The 23,516-nt window shown below is 34.9% G+C and overlaps 1 protein-coding gene across 1 annotated transcript in view; it reads left to right on the forward strand.

Annotated features, from left to right (window-relative positions):
• DNAJC1 (DnaJ heat shock protein family (Hsp40) member C1) overlaps positions 1–23,516 on the forward strand; it is a 196,673-nt gene that overhangs the window by 79,594 nt on the left and 93,563 nt on the right. The window contains exons 5-7 of the mRNA XM_044762094.2: positions 812–909; positions 1,889–1,982; positions 14,090–14,180. Coding sequence (XP_044618029.2) covers positions 812–909; positions 1,889–1,982; positions 14,090–14,180 — 283 coding nt within the window. The remainder of the gene's footprint in view (positions 1–811; positions 910–1,888; positions 1,983–14,089; positions 14,181–23,516) is intronic.

The raw sequence follows: 23,516 nt of genomic DNA on the forward strand, positions 1-23,516 counted from the left end.
GAGATTTATTTTTCAACTGATGAAAATTTCAGTTTTTCTATATACCACATTCTAATAGCTTTGTACTCAGTATTTAGAGTTTGATATGTTTCTAAGTCAAGAAGAACCCACGACTTAAGAAGAAAATATCCTTCTTTTTAGAAATATGATATTTGAGTTATTATAAAATTTTGCGAAGGCCCCAATATCTAGGTGAAAATTAGAAGGTAGAGCCATGTTTTATTAATTAACATTTTCCAAATAGAAATATTTTTTATGTAAAAATGATTTTAGAAATTTTTGTGTCACGGGCCCTTATGTAAAGAATGTTTACTTTAAAAGTTTTAACTAAGACTTGAGTATAATTTTATAATTTCAGAGATCAGTTGGTTAAAAAATTATTACCTTTCTTTAGTCTACTCTACTGCTACATAGTTTATTCTGCTATGGATTTTTATTTATATGCTAAAGATAATCAAGCATATTTATCAGTATTCATGAATTAGCATCTGTTTACTCATTCTTTTTGAAGTGACATGATTAAAGTTGGATGAATGAGAAAAAGTAAGTTGAATGCTTTCTCTTCTTAGCAAACTTTGATTGCTATGGAGATACACATGACTGACAGTGCTGAACTTATGTGTGTTTAAGGCCTGGATACCATGGCAACAGTTATTGTTAGAGATTGATGATTTTACTTAATCATGTTGGACCCTACATACATTTGCATAAATGTTCCTCTATAATGTTTATCCTTCACAGAAGACTCTTGATAACATTTGAAGAGTACGTGTTAATGATAACCTGTAACCATAATTCTTTCCACATTAAGGATGAACTGCTGAGTAGAAAAAAAAGAGAAAGAAAAAAAAAGACAGGCAGCAAGAGTGTGGATGTATCAAAACTTGGTGCTTCAGAAAAAAATGAAAGGTGGGAGCATATAAAAATATTTATAATTTGAAACTGTTTTAAAGTATGTCTTTAATATGATCCGACTTCTCAGTATATCCATTTCAGATGTGCTAATGTTTACATCTGTAGTAGGTTTATAAAAGACTAATAATGTGCCATAGTTGATGAGACAAATTCTAATCTTAAGCAAAAGTTCTACAAGTTTTTTTCCCCTTGTAAAGTGTTAGTATATATTTAAGTAATTAAACCCCCAAATTCTTGAAGTTTGAAATTTGTATATTGGACTTTAGAAACAAAGTATTCCTACAAGAAGCTATCATTTCAGTGTTTAGTTCAAGAGTGACAATATGTAGAGAGGCAGTGATGTGCAGAACACTCAGAAAGATACCACCGTTTCTGCTATCGATTCATAGAAAGAAAGAAAGGCCTTAAATAGTTCACACAGCAGGGCAGGAACTGGATCGATGTGAGATGGAGATCAGAGACTGTCCTGCCTGTCTTCCGTTCTGGTGACATCAGTGAGCAACGCTTCAGTGAACTGCAAATGACATTAATTTTTATGTATTGGTTTGTTTATGCGACAGTCTTCATATCTGCTTGTCAACACTTGGGAACACTCTGACGATGTTTAGTCTTTTGTAGCTGAAGTAATCGTGAGGTTTAAGAATTCATTTTGCAGAACTGATAAAAAGTCCAGGTTAGAAAGAGGGCTTTTGTTTCTTTATCTTTATAACTTGATTAGAAGCCGCCTTCCCCAAAATCTTAGCCTCCATTCTCCTGCTTGTTATGTATATTGCCTTTGTTGTAACTACTGTATTTCATGATAAAATAAGTCAGATTAAGTGTTAACTGTCATAAATATTTCATAGAAAATTTTCTTAATTTTTTTGTTGAAATAGCCATTCAAAACAGAAATCATCTATTATAAAAATATTTTCTTGTTCAACTTTCTCTCTGTATTTTGCGTCTTTGTTTTTGTTTTTTGTTTTCCCTTTAGACTGCTGATGAAACCACAATGGCATGATTTGCTTCCATGCAAGCTGGGCATTTGGTTTTGCCTTACACTAAAAGCATTGCCTCATTTAATCCAGGTAAAATGTACCTCTCTGATATAATATTAGATGCTTTCATTTTAATTATTCATGAAATAGTTTTTGCCATGTCTGCTCTCTGCATGCTGATATGCAGTGGCTGCTTCATAATGCTGATTGAACCTGAATAGTGTTTTTATCAGTGTAAACCTAATCTAGAATAGGTTAAAATTATTTAGGTATCGATTCCTATAACTGTTTCTTACATTGCTTATAGAACACCTGAGAATTCCAAGACACTGGAAAAAGGAAAAAAAAATACTATCTTTAGGAAGTTATAAAGGCAATAAAAATTTAATCAGCTGTTATCATTTAAGTTGTATCCAGTAAAAGAGAACGGGACTCATTGCACCCATTATTTTAAAAGTATTTAAATGCATAGCATAAAAAAAATTTACATGAGCATCTGTATAATTATGCAAAATATCCATTGCTTTCCATTTTATTTGCAACTTTAAGAGGAGTGAGGATATTTTGTCTTAGACTGGTAGTCAAAGTCTCTGTTGCTAGTTACTCTTGATCAGACAATAGAATGTGGGTACATGTTACATTTCCATGGCAATTTCTCTTATTTTTTTCTAGTTAGCATACCAAAGCATATTTCATTAAATTATTACTTTGCTAATAGTAACTATTGCATCTGGTTAGAAAATTCTCAACACATAAACATAATATTTGAAAGTATTATATTTGAAACTATTATATATGATAGTTTTGGTGTATAAATTTTGAGAATCTTTGAAGTTGCAATTTTAGGGAGGAAATGTTTCATTTTAGAGAATATTTAGAAAAAGCTAGAAAGCCAGATAATTTCTACCAAGTTCTACCCACTGTTTTTCATATATCAGAGCTGCTTTCCTAATCTTTTAAGGAAAGGAATGACTCCAACTTCTACATTTTATGCTCCTTTTTCCTGTCTAATGAAAATTTTATATTTGAAGGAAAAATGAACTAAAAATCATTAGTACCTTTCTTTCTAACCTTTGAGAAATTATTTACCAGTTCTTCCATCAAAATAGTTCATATTAATAGTTATTGTTTATGTAATTGTGTGTTTTGCTTTCAGTTAACAGAGAAAGTTGAAGTATTTTGGTAATTTAAAAGCTTTGTTTTTCACTTGTTTAACACATTATATTGTTTATTTGAATAAAACCCCACAATGCTTGTATGCTATTTTATGTAAGACCTAATAAGAGAAGGAAAGTGTATTTATCATACCAGTATGTTTGTGAGAAGATGTGACAGGAAAATATTTTAGGACGTATTCTTATGTTTTTTTAAGAGTGTTTATTTTTTGCCAGCTTTAGAGTCTATGCAATAGGCGAACCAAAGGGTAGATGAATTTAAAAGTATAGTTATGAGACATCATAAATAGAATATGGCGTAAAATGTCAATCTGAGACATTTCTTTGTAATTTTAATCTAAATCATTTGAAACAACATTTATTTGGTAAAAGTAACATACTTCTTGGTAAGCATGCATGGTAATTTGCAAAAATAGAACCAATATATTCAGATCGCTTAGAGTTACAAGTTATTATTTTAACTTATCTGCCTATGGTATCTAGACCCAACAGATTAAGTGTTTTGCCTGATCATAAATTTATAGAGAACTTACAAAAATAGGGAATTTTGCAAAAGCTTTTTAGTCCCTTTAGAACCTCTATTTTCTTAAACTGTTAGATTTTTAAAGTTTTTACTTACTTGGTGGTACCTGTTGCCTTTCAGCTTTGAGATGCTAGGCATTAAGTTTTCAAAACCTTGTAAATCTAATTTTTAAATTTTGTTCTAATTATTTCTTCCTGATAAATGCACTCCAAGAAGAAAAGACAATTTTCCTTTTTAAAATTAATTAATTAATTATTTTTAATTATTTTATTGAGGTCATGGTGGCTTATAGCACTGTGAATTTCAGGTGTACATAATTATATAGAAAATTTTCCTTTTTTTAAGCAAATGCTCGACATTTTAATTCTGCTTTGAGGACATAAGACTAATTTTTCTCATGTTCACTAACAAAATAATGTACTATAGTGGACTCTTACACAAATCGTAATGGTGAAAATATTTCAGATTGATAAACATATAGCTCATGCTTTCATAAGCATCAGCAAAGCAATACTGAATAGTTGGGTTAGGATTAGATTTTTGTCTCCTTTTTTTTCTTCCCAGTCTGCTGTGACCTTTGTATTAATTTATCATCCGTAAAACTGTGTAATGTGAGAACATACATCTTATTTACAACATTGATGTTTTTATGTGGCACTTTTGTGAGATCTTTCTATGTAAGATATTTATGAAATTTAGAATAAGCCCTCTTTATGTGAAGCAGTCCTGATTGGCAATCGGTACAGTGGTCAAAAAAGAGCCCCACTAGAGCCCTAAGTATAAAAATTGATACATATGGCCTGAAAAGTTTTAAGCATATACTTTATTCACCACTCTTGTGATATAGGATCATTGTTTATTTTTAAATAGGAGCCCTCCTTCTTGTATAAACCATACATATAATCTTGGTTTCTTTAAGGACAAATTTCCAGTTGATTTCTTTAAAGAAGAGTTGAACTAGATTCGGGAAGCAATGTTATTGGATAATCCTTAGAGGTTTTTATGATTTCCCCTACTCTTTTGTAATTGACTAACTTACATCTAGTCAACAGCATTTTTAGCAACTCTTTTATTGAGCTTTCCAAAGTATCTACTTGGTTTTCGTAGAAATGACTCTGATTTTCTACTCACTTTTCATATTTTTTATATAATATTTAATTTAATCATATAATCACAATAACAAGTCTCACTGACACAAACAGGCTTAAGAACTAACACAACCTGCTCATACAAGCATACAGGCAGTTAGTTAAGCAGATAGCAGTTAGGAGAGTTTTACTTCTGTGTGTGAATCCCTTGAATTTCAAGAAAAGCTCATTAAAACTGAGCTGCAAATACTCTGTGTAAGTATACAGCTATTGGGTAAGAAGGAGGGTCTAAGATGGAAGTGGGAGATTCAGAGACTTCCAGCAAATGGCTTTCACACTGGCAGAATCTGTACCAGAATTTTGTGCTTATCGTATCAACAGCTCTTCATCTCCAATTTTCATCCTCCCATTCTTCCTTAAATACCCATTCCTTTATTACACTTCACATACATATATATGGTTATCCGGTAGAATTTGGAAAAGTTGTGATTCTGGTTCAGCTTATGCTCCTAAATTCAGTATTTATTACTTAGCACTTAAGATACCTAAGAAAGCTCCTTATCGCCTAGTTAGATTACTTAAATTATTTTCTATCTTCCTCACTCCATCCCCCTCCAAAAATTTACAAATGAGAATAGTTATCTCAATATTTTATGTATAAAGCTTCTTCTAGTTATATGTTTAGAAAAACAGTTTAGCTGGTTTAATAAAAATTTATTAAACATATCAGAACAAGGCACTATAAGGAGCTATAGAGATGAATATGCCTTCTAGTACCTTAGAGTCAGGTAGAGGTTATAACACAGGAATTAAAATAATTATACAATATGGTGTGATAATAATACAATATGATATATAAGCTTCACATATGTAATATAAACAACGACTTCTGTAGATGTTCAGAGAAGTGAGATTGTCTCTATTTAGGATGACCAAGGAAGATTAAAAAGAGGAGCCACTTGAGTTGAGTCTTGAAAAATGAATAGACCCCATTGTACAACTGCTTTTTTTTTAAAAAAAGAAGATATCACACAGCCCGTTACTATCATCTAAGACTATATTCTCCATCTCCACACTCCGTATATAATCATTTAGGAATTTACATTCCGGTAGATAAATCTGATATGACAAATTTATGATGGACGTTTAGACAGAATAAAGTTTATTGATAAGACAGTGAAGTATTTCCATCATACACATCTGTCAAAGATATGTGTGTATTGTTAGAACTGGAGGAGTCAGAGTACATAATGGGCAGGAGGCACTCGGAGTGGTTCTGTGATCGGGCCAGGTAGAAGTAAGAGCATGTCTTTCTTAGTTCCCTCGCTTTTTGAGACGATCCTATTACTTCCAGTGCTGGATTTTATTCCTTTCCTTTCCTCTGAAAAAATATTGGGAGAATTATAAAAATTGGTAGATTAGAAGAATGAGGCCAAAGAATTAAAAACTATTATACTTGATACATGTAAAATATTTGATAATGTTACATCAATATCAGATATTTCCCAGATGGAAAATATCCAAGGGAAAAATGTGTGGATATTAGTATCTTTAATGAAACCTATGCCCCATATCATTCATGTACCCACATAGGCAGAAAAGTAAAAAGTTAAATGAGAAACCAAAGAAAAAGAATCTGGAGAGTGTTTGTAAATTGATGCATAGATTGAAGGTTAGCGTGTGCACAGAGAGATGAGAGAACATTAGAGAAGAGTAAAATGCATAACTACGTGCAGAGAAGCTGGGGAAACTTGAGGAAATGTGTTTAGATAGTTAAGGAAGAAAGTGGAATGGTCAACAGAAGACATGGAACACGAGTTAGAATGTAACAGGGAACTTGGACTGCATCGCAGGAGTGTTGTGTGCTTTGAGGCTAGAATTTAATATTAACATTAAAAGTATAGCCCTAATGACACTTTCGTATCTTACTGGTCTGTTTCTGTTCTCATGGTAGTTTTGAAGGGAGTACACATTCTCTTGGAATCTGACCAAACTAGTCTTCTGTGTTGGCTATATTCAGCCTATAGCCCCAAGAAATGTTTTTAACCTCCAAAATGCCCTTCTTGGATATTTTTTAATTGATCGTGTATGTTCTGAAACATATTCATAGCCATGAAAGTACCAAACAGTTCATGAAATATAATCAACACTATATGTATATTTTCAATTTAACTCTTTTAACTTAGTTTATTTTTGTCACTGCCTATTTGTGTTGGAGCCCATAATAACTTAGCTTGTTAATACCATTAATTTCTCATACAAAATCAGTAAGTTCCAAACATCCCAAGTGGTTGCCAGTCTAAATTGTACTTTGTTCCTGGTTCTCTACATTTTCTGAGATGGAACAGGTCTTAAGTATTCAGAACTTACCTGCTTGATTGTTTGCTTCTCTGGGAATTCTCCATTCAAGTTTCTCTCTACCTGCTGTTACGTTTCTCAGTAACAAAATTTATAAAACATAAAACTCCTTTAGGGAGCAGCCCCATGGCCAAGTGGGTAAGTTCACACGCTCCACTTCAGTGGTGCAGGGTTTCATCAGTTTGGATCCTGGGCACAGACATGGCATCACTCACCAGGCCGTGCTGAGGTGGCGTCCCACATGCCACAACCAGAACAACCTACAACTAGAATATACAACTATGTACCGGGGGGCTTTGGGGAGGACAAGAAAAAATAAACTCATTTAGGTGTACATTGCCTGTAATTGTAAATTTTTCCCCTTGTTAAGTCCTGGTCCCACCTTTTCTCACTACCAAGCTGATCTTGTATAAACACAGTTAAACTAAAAATTATTGGAGGACATTTCTGGCACGCATAGCCCCACCCCCATCAGGATTTACAGGTTGCCTAGGAGCAGTGTCTGAGAAAATAGAGGCATCTTTTCTGTAGCGCTGTGGTTTTCACCTTAAAAAATAAAGTAAAAGTTGCTTAGGAGAGTGAAGGGAATACTATACTTTATAGAACTGTCTATAAATGGAGGCATCCTCCCTCCCAAGAAGCTTCTCCCATGGGAACTACAACTGTGGACGAGCCTGGGGCTCACCCTCTCTACAGTCAGGCCTTTCCTTTCTAGCCCCTTCGCTTCTGCTGGCGGGGACTCTGTCAGAAACCAAATAAACAAAACATTCACAGTTAATTAGCAGGGAAAAAAGCTTATAAAAGGCTAGGAGACATTTGTAGCAAGCTGAGTTGGCCTGCCCTTCTACTCAGAGTTAAACACAGACTTTCCAAGTGACGAGGAAGCTTACTTTTAGGACACTAATAACTTTCTTTAAAACTTTGCAGACTTACTTTATGTAGGGAATACATAAACAAATGAAGAAAGATAGAAAAGCCCTTCTGAATTTTTATAAGGCTGAAACTGTTACTTCTACAGAAGGACAGAGGGATACAGGAAAATTGGAAAGACCTCACAACATAAAACAAAGATTCCATTCCTTCTGCCCTCTGAAAGGAGGGCATAAGATATATTTAATCAGAGGTCCAAAGCAGAACATAAAGCATAGTTTTCCAGGCTAGACGTAGAAAAGATAAACACAAAACGTTAGTTAGGTAGGATGTTAGAAATACATAGTCTCATCAATTCCGTATTTTATCGATGAAAAATATTTAAGACTCAGATTGGTGAGGCAGTTTGCTAGAAATGAAACTTAAAGCAAATGAAAATAAATATTAAAATATAAGGACTATGAAAGCCAAGAAAGAAGAAATTTTCCAACAGCTGCATAACTAGCTGCGTAACTAGCTTTATAGTGAGTGAATAAGCTGTCTGATCTTATACTCCCTATCAGAGTATTCAGGCTGCTTGTAATTAGTATAAAAATTGTAGCAGGATTCTTGCATTGAGTTGGGGCTGATAGATGACTTCTGCAGTCTCTTCTGCCTCAGCCCAAATGGAAAAAGTAGCTTTTATGGCTTGCATCTTACATCTCCTTGATTACTACTGACTCAGGCAGAGGAGGGCATAGCTTCTGGTTTTCTGTTTTATTTTTATTTTATTACTTCTTGTGAATTCAGTAATACTATAGTTCTGTAGAAAAATTTTTGACTCATATTCAAAGTATAGAATTTTGAAGCTTTCCTGTGTTCTTTATTATCATTTTATCTCACCATGTGTGTAATTCTGAGATTATAGTGTAAGTCAAAGGGAGAACAAAATTTGATCTAGAGCAGTTGACTTTGAGGGTAGATTTTGAGAAATGTACTTATGATAGTTTCCTGTGTTGAAGATTGTATTTTGTAAGCTTCAAACAAAAGAGGAGATTCATGCCGTCAAAGAGTCAGAAAAAGGAATGGAGCATCCTCCATCTTTTTTGCACCTGCCTCTCCTCAGAGCTCTTCCATGTCCCTTATTCCCATTGGGACAGGTGGCACTGTTTCCCTGCTCATACCACTCTAGATCAACTCCCTTTTTTCCTAAGTTTTCCTTGGATTGTTTGATATTTTGAAGTTTATATGGAGAATTAAAAGTAAACCAAAGCATGACAAATAATGCCAACTCAGCCTATTATTTTATCACTTAAATGAGCTATGTCAATAATGTTTAAAGAAAAATTTATGATATGGATATCTTCCATCTCACAGCTCACTAACCTTGGAAATATTACATCTTCAAGGCTTAGATAAATGGCCATCATCATATGAAGCCTTTCCTCATCAGGCCAGCTGAAAACTTCCCAATGCATGTTCTCTGTACTAACTGCATAGCACTTACTACTTGAATTATAATCAGGATAGACTGACAGACTATGGTAAGGTACAGATCATCCTGAAATTCCAGTGACTTAAAATTTTTTTCTAGTTTATGCCACTTATCTATCATTGGTTGGTAGGAAAGGAGGCATTCTGCTCTAACTAGCCATTTAGAGATTCAGAACCATGACGTCTTCACTGTCTACTAGCTCTACCCATCTGGACGTGTGGCCTCCTTGCCCACTCTGCCAAGAGTAGAGAGCTGGAGGTTTGCACAAGTTTTTTGATGCTTTGGTTTGAAATGACACATGATATTTCCATCTGCAGCCCATCGAGAACTAGTCCCATGACCCCACCTAATATCAAGAGGATAAGAAAATGTGGGGAAACAGATAGAATGTTGGGTGAGCACCACTCTCTCTTCCAATAATCCATTCAACAAATATTGATTGAGTGCTTATTATGTGCCAGGTATTCTTCTAGGCCTTAGAATGATACAAAAACATTTTATTTAAAGGCAAAAATCTCTGTTCTCATGTAGTTTGTATTCCACATTTAGGTTAATACTCATAGTTATTTTTATATATGCTTTAAGAGCAAGTGCTTGTCTTATCATATAATTTGCATATATCTTAAAGTCCAACACATATAATAATGGTTCAATAAATAAGTAAATATAGCTGTTTAATGTCTTCTTGTGCAGGAGTCCATGCTCTACAATTACATACAAAGAATACCCATGACATGTAAATTCTTTAAGTTAGCCATTTTTCTGTAATTAAAATCAGTCCCCTGCTTGATGTCTATGGAGACAAGCTTTGGGCCCTTCAAGAAATTTTTTGTTAAGTATTAAGAGAGTTGCTTCTAGAGTAAAAACTTTTGCTCATGTTCCATCCATAAGTATTATAAGCTCCTCAATTATACAAACTTTTTCTGTTTGGAATAATGTAAACTCTGTAGTTTAAATACAGTATTATGGAGCTAAATCTAGGCAATCCTGAGCCCTGATTGATTGAAGTAAGCATTCATTCATTCATTGAATATTTACAAGCTTCTGTTAAATGCCAGGCAGTGTCTGCAAAGATGGATGAGAAGTTTATATCCACAAGAAATCACAATTGCCTGTGTAGGTAAACTGGGGCTTATTCTCGACTCAAAATGAGACTTTGTGTTTATTTTTTCTACTTAACAGTTATAAATTATCCCCTCATGATGAATGGCAGGGAAAAAAGGTTGAAAACAACTGGTCTTATTCAACCCTCTTTGAATACCTGAATCCTCCCTAGAATACACCTTTAAGAATAGCCACCTGGTTGCTTCTTGAGTATTACTTCCAAAGTCAGTCTATTTCATTTGCAGGTAATTTTAATTATTAGAAAACTCTACATTTATCTAAAATCAAAACTTCCATCTCTGGAACCGTATGTAGTAATTTACATCATTCTTTCCTGAAATGACCCTTAAGATATTCTATGATAGTTGGCAGGTTATCCCCAATCATCTCATTTCCAATCCCTTTGAAATATTGTTTCAAGCTGCTTGCCATTTGATTACTTTCTCTTAAATCTTCCAGTTTGTCAGTGCATCTTCAAGTGTGGTACACCAAACCACACACAAGGATGTTTGGAGCAATGTAGGGTTTTTTGAGTAAAGTAAAATTATTTGAGGTCATAGGTTTATTAAAGAAGTAATGCTTCCTGGAGTAGGCATAGTGTAATTCTAATTTGAAAGTACAAGTAAGATGTGAAGGAAAGAAAAAGCTTGAGGAACATTTAAGTAAATGCTTAGAAATGGAGGGAAAGGAAGATGGGATCTTTGCCTGAACAGACTAGGGACTGTATTAAAACTAGGAATTAGGTGGAGTAGGTTAAGGTGATTGGGTGCCTTGCCATTCTCCGGTAAGTGTGGTTTTGGATCTAATGGGTATTTCAAAGAAGAGTTTTTAGTGGAATTCTCTGCTATAGCAGAAGGAAGAAACATTAGCAGAGAAATGTTCAAATTTAGTAGGACCACTAAGAAGAGATTGCTATTACCCAGCAAGAGGTTTTTGCACTGAGGTGAAGAGGGTTAGGTAAGGAGAAATCATGAAAGCAAGAAGACAGGGGATTCTGATGGAGGAGTTTTGGTGAAGTACAAAGCAGAAAAAGTGACCCTTACTTTGCGCTGGAGAATAAGGTCCTTGGCAAAATGATGAAGTAATAATAAAAATAGGTAACACTTATATAAGGCCTAACTGTGTAAGATGCCATTCTGTTTCACATATAATCACACATCCAGTCTTCACAACAGCTCTGTGAGTTAGCTCTGCTTTTATTATCCCCGTTTTATGGATGAGAAGATTCACCCACAGAGAAGTGAAGTATTTTGCTGAATGTCACATAGCTAGTCAGATGGCAAAGCTGAGATCTTAATCCAGGTAGCCTGGGTCCAAAATCTGCCCTCTTAATCACTAGGTCGTATCACACTGTACTACACTGTGATGTTTGATTGCACCTACCTTCTTTCACATCTTATAAACAGTTCCCCTGTGCCCTTGTTTTCTTGCATGGGCCACCTTTCCTGCTCCCCTGAAGGGGCCTTCCTGACCTTTAACAGAAAAGTATTTCCCTAGTATTAGAAACTACTCCCTGAATGGGCCTAGCCCGGGGTCGAGTGGTTAAGTTTGTGCGCCCTGCTTCGGCAGCCCAGGGTTTCACCAGTTTGGATCCTGGGCGCAGACATGGCACTGCTCATCTGGCTATGCTGAGGTGGCATCCTACATACCACAACTAGAAGGACCCACAACTAAAATATATACAACTATGTACTGGGGGGCTTTGGAGAGAAAAAGGAAAAATAAAATCTTAAAAATAAATAAAAAAAAACTACTCCCTGGAAAGAAGCTAGTACGCTCATTCATTCATTCTCACCAAAGAATAAATGACTTAATATAATGGTTTAATATAAAATAATACTCTTCCAGGGTTGAGTTTTTTAGGAGTGCAGGGAATGTTAAGTAAGAGGCCATAAAACCTTAACCCAAAACCCTGTTGAAATTTAAAGTATATATGGGCACGGGAGGGTGAGCAAGTTGGGTGTATGACCTTCTATGCTCTTCCAATTATACCGTATTTTAGCTGGCCCAGGGCTGTGGGAATCCTTCTAGTAGAAATGAAATAGGAACATGAAAGTGGGAATGGAAAGAGTGAGAGACACATCTTTATTAAACTGATTCAGTGATATTAGAAATACCCTATTATTTCCCTAATTCATTATCAGATGGGAGAATTCTGATATAACCCCAAGAGACATAGACCCCAGGAGAAAGCTTAGCTTGAACAGTCAGATGAAAAGAGTTAATCCCATTCTGGAGTTTAAGTGTTCATGCATTCGCTTCTGAATCGAGGCAGAGCCAAGGATTGATTTTGTTCCTTTATTTCTATAGAAATAAAACCCTCTCAGATGGGTCCATGATTTATGTGCTCTAGGAGTCTTACAATCTGGGAATATTACCCTGATACCTTGATACCTCTCTTTTTCTTATCCCACATCAGTCACTTATCAAGCCCTTTCTTTCTTTACAAGGCTTTTCATATATTTCAATCTAGTGCAGTTAAGTGAACACTTATTGAGTACCTGCTTTATGCCAGATACTATGCTCTGGGCACAAAAGTACCCCTATCTCACGTTCCTCATTTTCTAGGAGAGAGTATAGCATGATGCAAGCCATCATAGAAATGTGTTTAAATACAGAAGCAGTATACAAGAGAGAATTACACTGCTGGGGAACATCAGGAAGACTTGCAAAGGTGGTGATGCTTGAATAGGGTTTTCAAGGATGAATAGAAGTTCTTCAGCATAATGGCAGGAGAGAAAAATCTTCTAGCTAGAGGGCAAAGCATACACAAAGATGTGGAAGCATAGCACAGTGTGACCTGGCAGCTACAAGCAGTACTGCTATAGAATAGATGAAGTTTGAGTCCAGGGTGGTGTAAAATGATCTGTTTTTGCTTTTTCATTGTCCAGATCTTCATATGCCTAGAGCATCAACTTGTTTATTTCCACGTCTGTGGTTATTGACGTCCTAGTCTTTTCTCGGTACTCTGCTAAAGTCTTGCCTATGTGCCACTCCTTGAGACTCAAGCCACTGTATCTTGATGCCTTAGTATTTGTGTCCAGTATGTGTCCTCAATCCTCAACCTTGCATGGTAGAAACTGGCCTCTCGTGTGGTGGAAGGAGAAGTGACAGCTTTCATCTGCTTGGTCATATAGGTTTCATAATCAGATTTGCATATAATAATTTTGAAAATCCTTAGGCGTTAAGGGACTAGTATGAAAATCGTGTTAGTACTTTGTTAGTCACAATAATGTAATTTACTGTACCAAATAATTCAGTTCAGCAAGTGTGCTTTTCTGCTGTCTGTCCATGCACTAGCACAATGCTGAGGAAATACACAATGGAAGAAAACAGGAAGAGGAAACCTCCCTTCCATATCTGAGAGAAAAGCTATTACTTAAATTTACACTCATCAATTTCTGGCTTTAATCAGCTCTCCAAGAGAGAAAAATCATAGAGACGTGTTTATTCAGTGTCTTCTGTTCACCATAAAATTTGAAAACATAAACACAAAGATAGACTACTTGCTAAATGAATATGCTGCTTTAAAATGAAGTTATGTGGAAACTACCCTCAAAGCAAACTGACTTTTATGTTAATTTATTTATAACTTCTTTTTTAAGGATGCTGGGCAGTTTTATGCTAAATATAAAGAAACAAGATTGAAGGAAAAGGAAGATGCATTGACTAGAGCTGAACTTGAAACACTTCAAAGTGAGTTTTAAACATTGTCTTATTGTGTTAACAATATCACATGAAAGTAATTATTTAAATTTGGATTTCCTCTTAAATTCAACAGTAATTAACCATTGTCTTACTGTGTTAACAATATCAAATAAAAGTGAGTATTTAAATTTGGATTTTCTCTTAAATTCAGCAATAATTAAATTTTCTGTGCTTTCTTTGCCACCCTCTAAATAGCTACTTGTACTTAAGGTATTGGATGTGGAGAATACTGTATTCGTAATTACTGAACCACCCTCAGTTCAGTATCATCAATGCAGGGCTCCAGTCAACACGGGGTCCTATAGTTCCTCGAGTCCAGGAGGCATCCAGAGTCTAGAAAGTGCTACAGTACCCCAGGACTGTAATTGTCATCTGGGTTTAGTGCCAAATCTATCCAATTGATCACCCAACTGGCCGTATTGCAGTACTAAATGGGAAACCTGAAAATATCTATGAGTTTTGTTGTGAAGGTCTTCGTTTCATTTGTAGTATTATTATACACTATGAAAAACCTTCACTAAATTATCAGTGTGTTGAAGCCTTGCATTGAACACTGAAGACAGTTCTTGCTGATTTCAGGAAAAGTTGGACCTACTGTTAAAGAAGGCATTTTCCCAGTTCCGGTCTTTTTACCTAATTTTCCTTATCTGCATCTTTCCCACACACGTATGCTCTGTCCCTTTACGTTGTTTTGTTTTTATTCAGAGCCTTTAATTCTATTTAACATTACTTAATTTATTAATTTTGTTTACCGTCTGGTTCCCCCAGTAGAATGTAAGCTTCATGATAGTAGGGACTTCATATGTTTTGTTCACTGTCCATCCAAGTACCTTACAGAGTCCCTGGCACATAGTAGGTCCTTGATAAATACTTGTTGACTGAATTCATGGAGATAAAATCTGTATTCTTGTAAAAATTCCGCTGTGAGTATTTTTGGCTCAGACTTCATTCCCCTCCACCTACCTGGATTCCCAGAGAAGTATATGGTACTGATCTGGGCACAGGAGACAATAGAAAGATAATTGATACGCAGTCACTTCACGCCTACAATTGTATACACAAGCACCGCATGCGTAGTTTTACAAAACACCCTGTGTGCTTTTGAGGGTGTGCAGTAAAAGCTATTCCTGCTGCCCATGGAAGTAATTTAGCCAAATCACCCTGGAAAACAGCAGTGGTGGTATCAGTGTACCACACATCCAATATATAGAAAAATGGTAAGAGCTGTTTCCCTTCAGATCCTGAAATTCTAGCTTTCTGCCTTTACCCTGACACCAGACCATGGTCTGAGAAGAGAGAAGTATGTTCTATCCAAACCCAGAGAGTACATTGCCATTACCTAAATGTGTAGCTTTGAGATTTTAGTTTCCTTATCTGTCAATAAACATGTTGGACTAGGTGATGCCAGTATTAGTTTTCTATTGCTGCTCTGACAAATGGCCACAAATTTAGTGGCTTAAACACAAATGTGTTATCTTACAGTTGTGTGGCTCAGAAGTCTGACATGGGTCTCACTGGGCTAAAGTTGAGGTGTATCAGGCAAGGCTGCATTCCTTTTCCAGCTTCTAGAGACCTCCCACCTTGCTCAGATCATGGCCCCTTCCTCCCTCCTCACAGCCGGCAGTGTTTCATCCCTCTGACTGTTCTTCTGTGGTCACGTCTCTGACCCACACTAGGAAAGGTTCTCTGCTTTTAAGGACCTGTGTGGTTAGATTGGGCCCATTTGGATAATTCAGGATAATCTCCCATCTCAAGGGACTCACCCCTAATCACATCTGCAAAGTTCCCTTTGCTGTGTAAGGTAAAATATGCCCACCAGATTCCAAGGAATACAACATGGTCATGTTTAGGGGGCCATTTTTTTCCCTACCGCAGTCCTTTGGGTGTTTGGGCAGTTTTAGAACAGGGACTGTTTCTTTTTCACCTTCATGTCTCCATCATTGAATACAGTATCCTGGCACCTAGTAAATGTTTAAGTGGATGAATGAATGAAGATATGATTTAATGTAATGCTGTGACTATTGAAGGTCATAAGAGTACCCACACTGTATAGAACATTGTTTCAAGGAGCACATAATTTGATTCAAAAAGTTTCAACAATTACAAATGCAAAATAATACTCAAATCAACTACATAACTATTTAAAAGCAGACTTTTATTAAGAGGGAAAAGTTTAGGATAAGGGATTGCATAGTAAGGTTGGCTGATGTGTGTGTGAGGAGGAAGGGTGGGCAAAAGATTATTATACTTATATTAAACCTAAGACTGAAACGTAAACTGATGTTATAGCAATTGTTGAAATGGTTTTAATTAAATTGAATAAGTCAATGAATAAATGAAACTCTAAATGTAATTTTTATGTAATTGTTATTTTTAAGTAAAATCATTACATAAAAACTTTCTAAGCCTTTTAAGACTAGTCAAAAGGAGGGGGGGAAATCACATTTACAAGAAAAGAGAAAAATATCAAACTAACCCAAAACTTACCTGTAGAATCAGCGTGAATACAATAATTTCATTGCTTTCATAGACATACCTTTTTTTCCTTGCAAAATAATTGGCATATAACATTATATTAGTTTCAGGTGCACAACAAAATGATTCAGTATATGTTGCTAAATGATCACCACAATAAGTCTAGTTAACATCCTTCACCACATATAGTTACAGATTTTTTTTCTTGTGATGAGAACTTTTAAGATTTACTCTCTCAGCAACTTTCAAATATACAATGCAGTATTATTAACTTTAGTCACCATGCTGTACATTACATCCCCAGGATTTATTTTATAACACACCACTTATTTTTATGTAGTTTTTTTAACAAATCACTTAATTGTTACAGTGTTGGCAAATATGGATTCTCTAATAATAATGGATTGTCTGCACACTACAACTTTGAAAATAAGCGTGAAACGTAAAGTATTTATCACAATACAAAAACTGCTTTTGAAGTTTGCGACTGTTTTCCAAAATTATTCAGAGATTTTTGTTCTTCCTAAGAGTTTGATTGCAATTCTCAGATTTAATGATATTCTCTTATTTTGTTATTATTTAATATAAAAGATTATGTAAAACAAATTTGAAAATATGTAAATGTCTGAAAACTCTCTGTGCACCAATAAAAATGTGAAATAGTCTTCTAAAAAGTTTGAAAATTCATCACTAGCTTATCATTTCTTGAAACTCAAAATGGAAAAACTAAATACCAGAAAACATATTAAAAACAATACTCATGCTAGGCTCTGAGTAACAAGACCTCTGTCACTCATTTTGGTATCAATGGTATATTTGGAAAAGGTGATGGTATCAACTTTAAGAATGTTAAAGAACAGCCACATTACTATTAATAATGTCAGAAACTGTCATGTATTTTTTAATATAGTCTCTAATGGTTACATGCAAAGGATCTTTTAATTAATTTTGTTAACTTCATTACAATGTTCTGCATTGTATACTTTAGAATTAATACATAAAGGCCCCAAATCCCCCAGTGTGCATTTCATTTGCCCCATCCTTCTTAATTTTAAGAACCATCATTGGAATACTGAGTTCATAATAACATTTCCATCTGCTTAATTGAGTAAATGCATCTCATGCAGATTAGCAGTAGCTGTTTTATGCTGCCTGGGTCTCATGACCTAATTGCTAATCTGCCCTCAAGTCTGTCTGCTTTACTGCTGAGACTCTGCAGTGTCCTCTGAGGGCTACACCAGAGCTACACTGAGTAGGATGTGGTGGTCTTATTAAAGTGGCATTTCAGAGGGGGAAATTGGGAAAGGGTAATTTCTTAAAAATAAATATCATTCTTCTGGGAAGTCTTCATGCAAAAAAAATATGTATTTGGAAAATTTTGGCATTTTTTATTATAAATTTTTAATCAATTTTGTGTTTTAGATTTAAGTAAGTTGAATATTTATAAATAGACTTTTTCAGTGTTAATGATATTTTTATATATTCTCTAATTATATGAGTGTTATTCTAAGTCAATAGATGTGAATTCTAAGGACTATGATGAAATAGCCCATATCATGAATGGAAAAAAATGCATTTGAGTTCTTTTATAAAGAAGTTGGTCGTCAAGGTTAAAATTTGAATAGACAAAAGACGGAGGAGAAAGGATAGAAGTAAAACTTGGTATCTCCTTTATCTTTTTCTCTTTACCTTATATGATTTAAGAACAAACACAAATCAAATAATCAAAACCCTACTGTCAAGCACTTCTTTTTTAATCTGTGTAAATAATAGTTCCGAACATTGGTTATGCTTTTCCTCTTGTTTTGTGGTCCCCATTGCGTGCCCCAGTGATGGGCCTCAGTAGAGGTGCGCAGGGAGCAGCGAGAAGGTTGGGGACAGAATACGCCTCTTCAGGGCAGAGGGTTGGGAACACATTCACCTTCCCTAAGGTTTGCTAAAAAACTCAGGTTCATGAAGAAAGAAGATGCTAGTGCTGATTTGTAAGTTGATTCAGGGGTTGGTGGGGAAGAGGACAAAAGAAATAGGGCAGAGGCAGCCCCAATTTAGGTTAGAACAGTTTTCCTGTGGTAATGTATGGTGCTCTTGGATGGGAGAATACTGTCTGAGATAACTCATGCTAAGGCCTATAACCAGTCAGTACCCCCAGTACATTTGGAAACATGATCAAATAGAAACTCTACCTTAGCTTGTGAACCATATTATATAATAAAAGCTGACAGGAGCCCTAGTCCCAAGAGTTTAGTGTAGGCAAAGAATTTCTGAAAAATAGTGTTATTTCCTAAGTACTTTGCTCTAATAACAATAGAATGTGAATATTTTAAATCATACAGCTTAAATAGTAATTTACAGTTCCCTCAGTATTTTAAGTTGTAATGCTGTGTATGCTTAAATATAATACAATCTTAGTTTTCCCATTGAAATGAAGCAAAAAGGGGCCGGGCCCGTGGCCAAGTGGTTAAGTTGGCGCACTCCGCGGCAGCAGCCCAGGGTTTCGCTGGTTCAGATCCTAGGTGCGGACATGGCACCACTCGTCAGGCCACGTTGAGGTGGTGTCCCACATGCCACAGCTAGAAGGACCTGCAACTAACATATGCAATTATGTACCAGGGGGAATTTGGGGAGATAAAGCAGAAAAGAAAAAAAAAAAAAGATTGGCCACAATTGTTAGCTCAGGTGCCAATCTTTAAAAAAAAAAAAAAAATGAAGCAAAAAGTTTTTATCCAATTGAATTTATAAACATTTATAGCTATAGATTAACTCATCAAATTTCAACTGAAATTTTACTAATTAATTTGGAAATTAGTACCTATTTAATATTATACTTTACGTAAAATAATATATCAGTTTATAAGCTCCATGCATGCTGTGGCAGGCATCCCACATATAAAGTAGAGGAAGATGGTCACAGATGTTAGCTCAAGGCCAGTCTTCCTCAGCAAAAAGAGGAAGATAGGCAGCAGATGTTAGCTCAGGGCTAATCTTCCTCAAAAAAAAAAAACTATATTGCTCTTTTCTACTTAATACCTCTTAAAGCAATTTATTAAAACTCTTCAAGAACATTTTTGACAAGAGGCTCTTTCTCATCAATAAAACTGCTTTTTGAGTGATCAACACAGTTTATTTAACAGAGTATTATATCATCTTTGTTTCCATATATAATAGGATATGGTCCTTTTGAATCCATGTATGATGCTGTCACTGGAAATTTTATCCTAAGCCACAAGTGGCTATTTATCTAATATTAGGATTTATTTTTCATGATTGATACAATAAAACCACTATATTGCTATTTTCCACCAATATTTTTTATTGTGGCAAAATACACATAAGATTTACCATCTTAACCATTTTCAAGTGTGGAGTTTAGTGGTATTAAATATAGTCATAATGTTGTGTGAGCACCACCCCCATCCATCTCCCACAGCTCCTTTCATCTTGCAAAACTGAACTCTGTACCGTTAAACAGTGACTCCCCATTCTCACCTCCTCCCATACTATGAACGTAGGTGTACAAATATCTCTTTGAGTCCCTGGTTTCAGTTGTTTGGGCATATCCCTGGAAGTGGAATTGCTGGATCATATGGTAATTCTTTTTTAATTTTTGGGGGAACCACCATACTGTTTTCCATATTGCTGTACCATTCTAAACTCCCACCAACAGTGCACAGGGTTCCAGTTTCTCCACATCCTTGTCAACACTTATTTTCTTTCTTTTTTTTAATTGTAGCCATCCTAATGAGTGTTTCTTTGGAGAAATGTCTATTTGAGTCCTGTACCCAATTTTGAATCAAAGTGCTTGGTTTTTTGTCGTTGAGTTTTATGAGTTCTCTATATATTTTGGATATTTTCCCTTATCAGATAAATGATTTGCAAATATTTTCTCCACTTCTCTGCATTGCCTTTTTACTCTGTTGATATTGTCTTTTGATGCACAAAAGCTTTTAATTCTCAGAAGTCTAGTTTGTTTATTTTTCTTTTGTTGCCTTTGGTGCCATATCAAAGAAATTATTGCCAAATCCAAAGTCTTGAAGCTTTTGCCCTATATTTTCTTCAAAGACTTTTGTAGTTTTAAGTCTTACAGTTAGGTCTTTTGGTCATTTTGAAGTATTGGGTAAGGGTCCAGCTTCATTATTTTGCGTGTGGTATCTAGTTTTCCCAGCACCATTTGTTAAATTTTGCCTTTTTATTTAACTTTTTACTTTGAAATGATTATAGATTCATAGAAAGTGCTGAGATAGTGTAGAGCATTCCCATGTACCCTCTTCTCAGTTTCCTCCATTGGTTCTATCTTCTGTAATATAGTATAATATCAAAACCAGGAAACTGACATTGATATGAAGTGTGTGTGTAGTCTTCTGCCATTTTATCACGTGTATATTCATGTAACCTCCACCCGAATCAACCACTACCTCTTTATGGTCATTCCCATCTCCTTCTCCCATCCTTCCAATATCCCTAATATCTGGCAATTACTCATCTATTTTGCATCCCTCTAACTTTGTCGTTTTGACTATATGATTTAGAGAATGTGATTTTGAGAATCATACAGTATGTGACCTTTTAAGATTAGCTTTTTTCGCTCATCATAATGCCCTTGAGATCCATCCAAGTTGTTCCATGTATCAATAGTTCATTCCTTTTTATTAATGAATAGTATTCCATGGTATGGGTATACCACAGTTTGTTTAACCATTCACCTATTGTAGGACATTTTGGTTGTTGACAATTTTTAACTGTTACAAATAAGGCTGCTATGAACAGTCATATGTAAGTTTTTGTGTGAACCTAGTTTTCATTTATCTGGGATAAATGCCCAGGAGTACAATTGTTGGGTCATGTGATAAGTTTATGTTTAGAGCTTTAATAAACTGCCACATTATCTTCCAGAGTGCCTGTACCGTTTTATATTCATACAGCAATGTATTAGAGATTTAGTCTCTCTGCATCCTCACCAGAATTTGACATTCTCACTGTTTTTTATTTTAGCTGTTCCAATAGATGTGTAAAAATATCTCTTCATGGTCTTAATTTGCATTTCCCTACTGGACAATGTTGTCGAAGCATCTTTTCATGTGCTTATTTGCCATCGGTATATCCTCCTCAGTAAAATCTTTCTTCATGCCTTTGGCCTATTTTCTAATTGGATTTTTTTTTTTACTGTTGAATTTTAAGAGTTCTTTATACATATGTTCTAGATATGATTCCTTTTTCAGATATGTGGTTTACAAATATTTTCTCCCAATTTGTAGTTTATGTTTTCCTCCTCTTAATAGTCTTTCACAGAGCAAAAGTTTTTAATTGTGGTGAAGTCCAGTTTATTGTTGTTGTTTTTTATGGATTGTGCTTTTGATGTTATATCAACTCTTCACCAGATCCTAGGTTCTAAAGATTTCTCCCATGTTTTCTTATAAAAATTTTATAATTTTATGTTTTACGTTTAAATGTATGATGCATTTTGAGTTAATTTTTTTATAAGATGTGAGGTTTAGGTTAAAGTTCTTTTTTTGCTTATGGATATCCAATTTTTCCAGCACTGTTTTTTTTAAAAACTATTCTTCCTTTATTGAATTTTTTTTACACTTTTGTCAAAAATCACTTGGCCTTACTCGTGTAGGGACTATTTCTAAGGTCTCTACTCTGTTCCATTGGTCTACAGTTCTTCCCATACCAATGTGGAAGTCTTGATTATCGCAGTGATACAAGAAGTGTTAAAATCGAGTAGAATGATTCTTCCTACTTTCTTTTTCAAAATGTTTTACCTATTCTAGTTCCCTTGTCTTTCCATATAAATTTTAGAATAATCTAGTGTATATCTACAAAAAATCTTGCTGGAATTTTGTTAGGAATTGTATTAAATTTGTATATCAATTTGGGGAGAATTGATGTATTTACTATGTCAAGTATATCTCTTCATTTATTTATATCTTCATTGATTTCCTTCCTTAGTGTTTTGTAGTTTTTAGCATGCAAATCATGTATGTGTCTTGTTAGATTTACATGTAAATGTTTCTTTTTTTAAATGTTGAGTGATTGTAAATGATATTGGTTTTTAATTTCGGTTTCCGAATGTTAACTGCAAGTAGAGAAATTCAGTTGATTTTTGTATGTAGATCTTCTACCCTGCAACCTTGTTGAATTTACTATTAGTTCCAGGAATTTTTATGTAGATCACTTGAATTTTCTGTGTAGACAATCATGTCAGATGACAATAGGGATAGATTTGTTTTTTCCTTTCCAATTTATACATATTTTATTTCCTTTTCATGCCTTAATTTGCTAGCAGAACTTCTAGAACTATGTTGAACAAGAGTGGGGAGAGAGGGCTTCCTTCCTTTGTTCCAGACCTTAGGGTGAAAGCATTTAGTGTTTTACCATTAAGTATGATGTTAGCTGTAGGTTTTTTGTAGATGCTCCATATGAAGTTGGGGAAGTTTTCCTTTATTCATAGTTCTCTGAGTTTTTTATCATGATGGGGGTGTTGAATTTTGTTAAATTTTTTTGCATCAATTAATATGATCATGTGCTCTTTCTTCTTTGGTCTATTCATATGCTGAATTACACTGATTAGATTTTGAATATTGAACCAGACTTGCATCCCTGCAGTAAATACCACGTGGTCATGGTGTATAATTCTTTTTACATATTGCTGAATTCAATTTGCTAATATTTTGTTAAGGGTTTTTGCATCCATTTTCATGAGAGATTCATGAGAGTCTATAGTTTTCTGTTTTTGTACTGTCTTTATATGATTTCAGTATCAAGGTAATACTAACATATAATGGATTGGGAAGTGTTCTCTCTTCTACTTTCTGAAAAGAACTGTGTAGAATTGATGTTAATTCTTTA

This window comes from Equus asinus, chromosome 29 (genome assembly GCF_041296235.1).
Source record: "Equus asinus isolate D_3611 breed Donkey chromosome 29, EquAss-T2T_v2, whole genome shotgun sequence".
Classification (NCBI taxonomy): domain Eukaryota; kingdom Metazoa; phylum Chordata; class Mammalia; order Perissodactyla; family Equidae; genus Equus; species Equus asinus.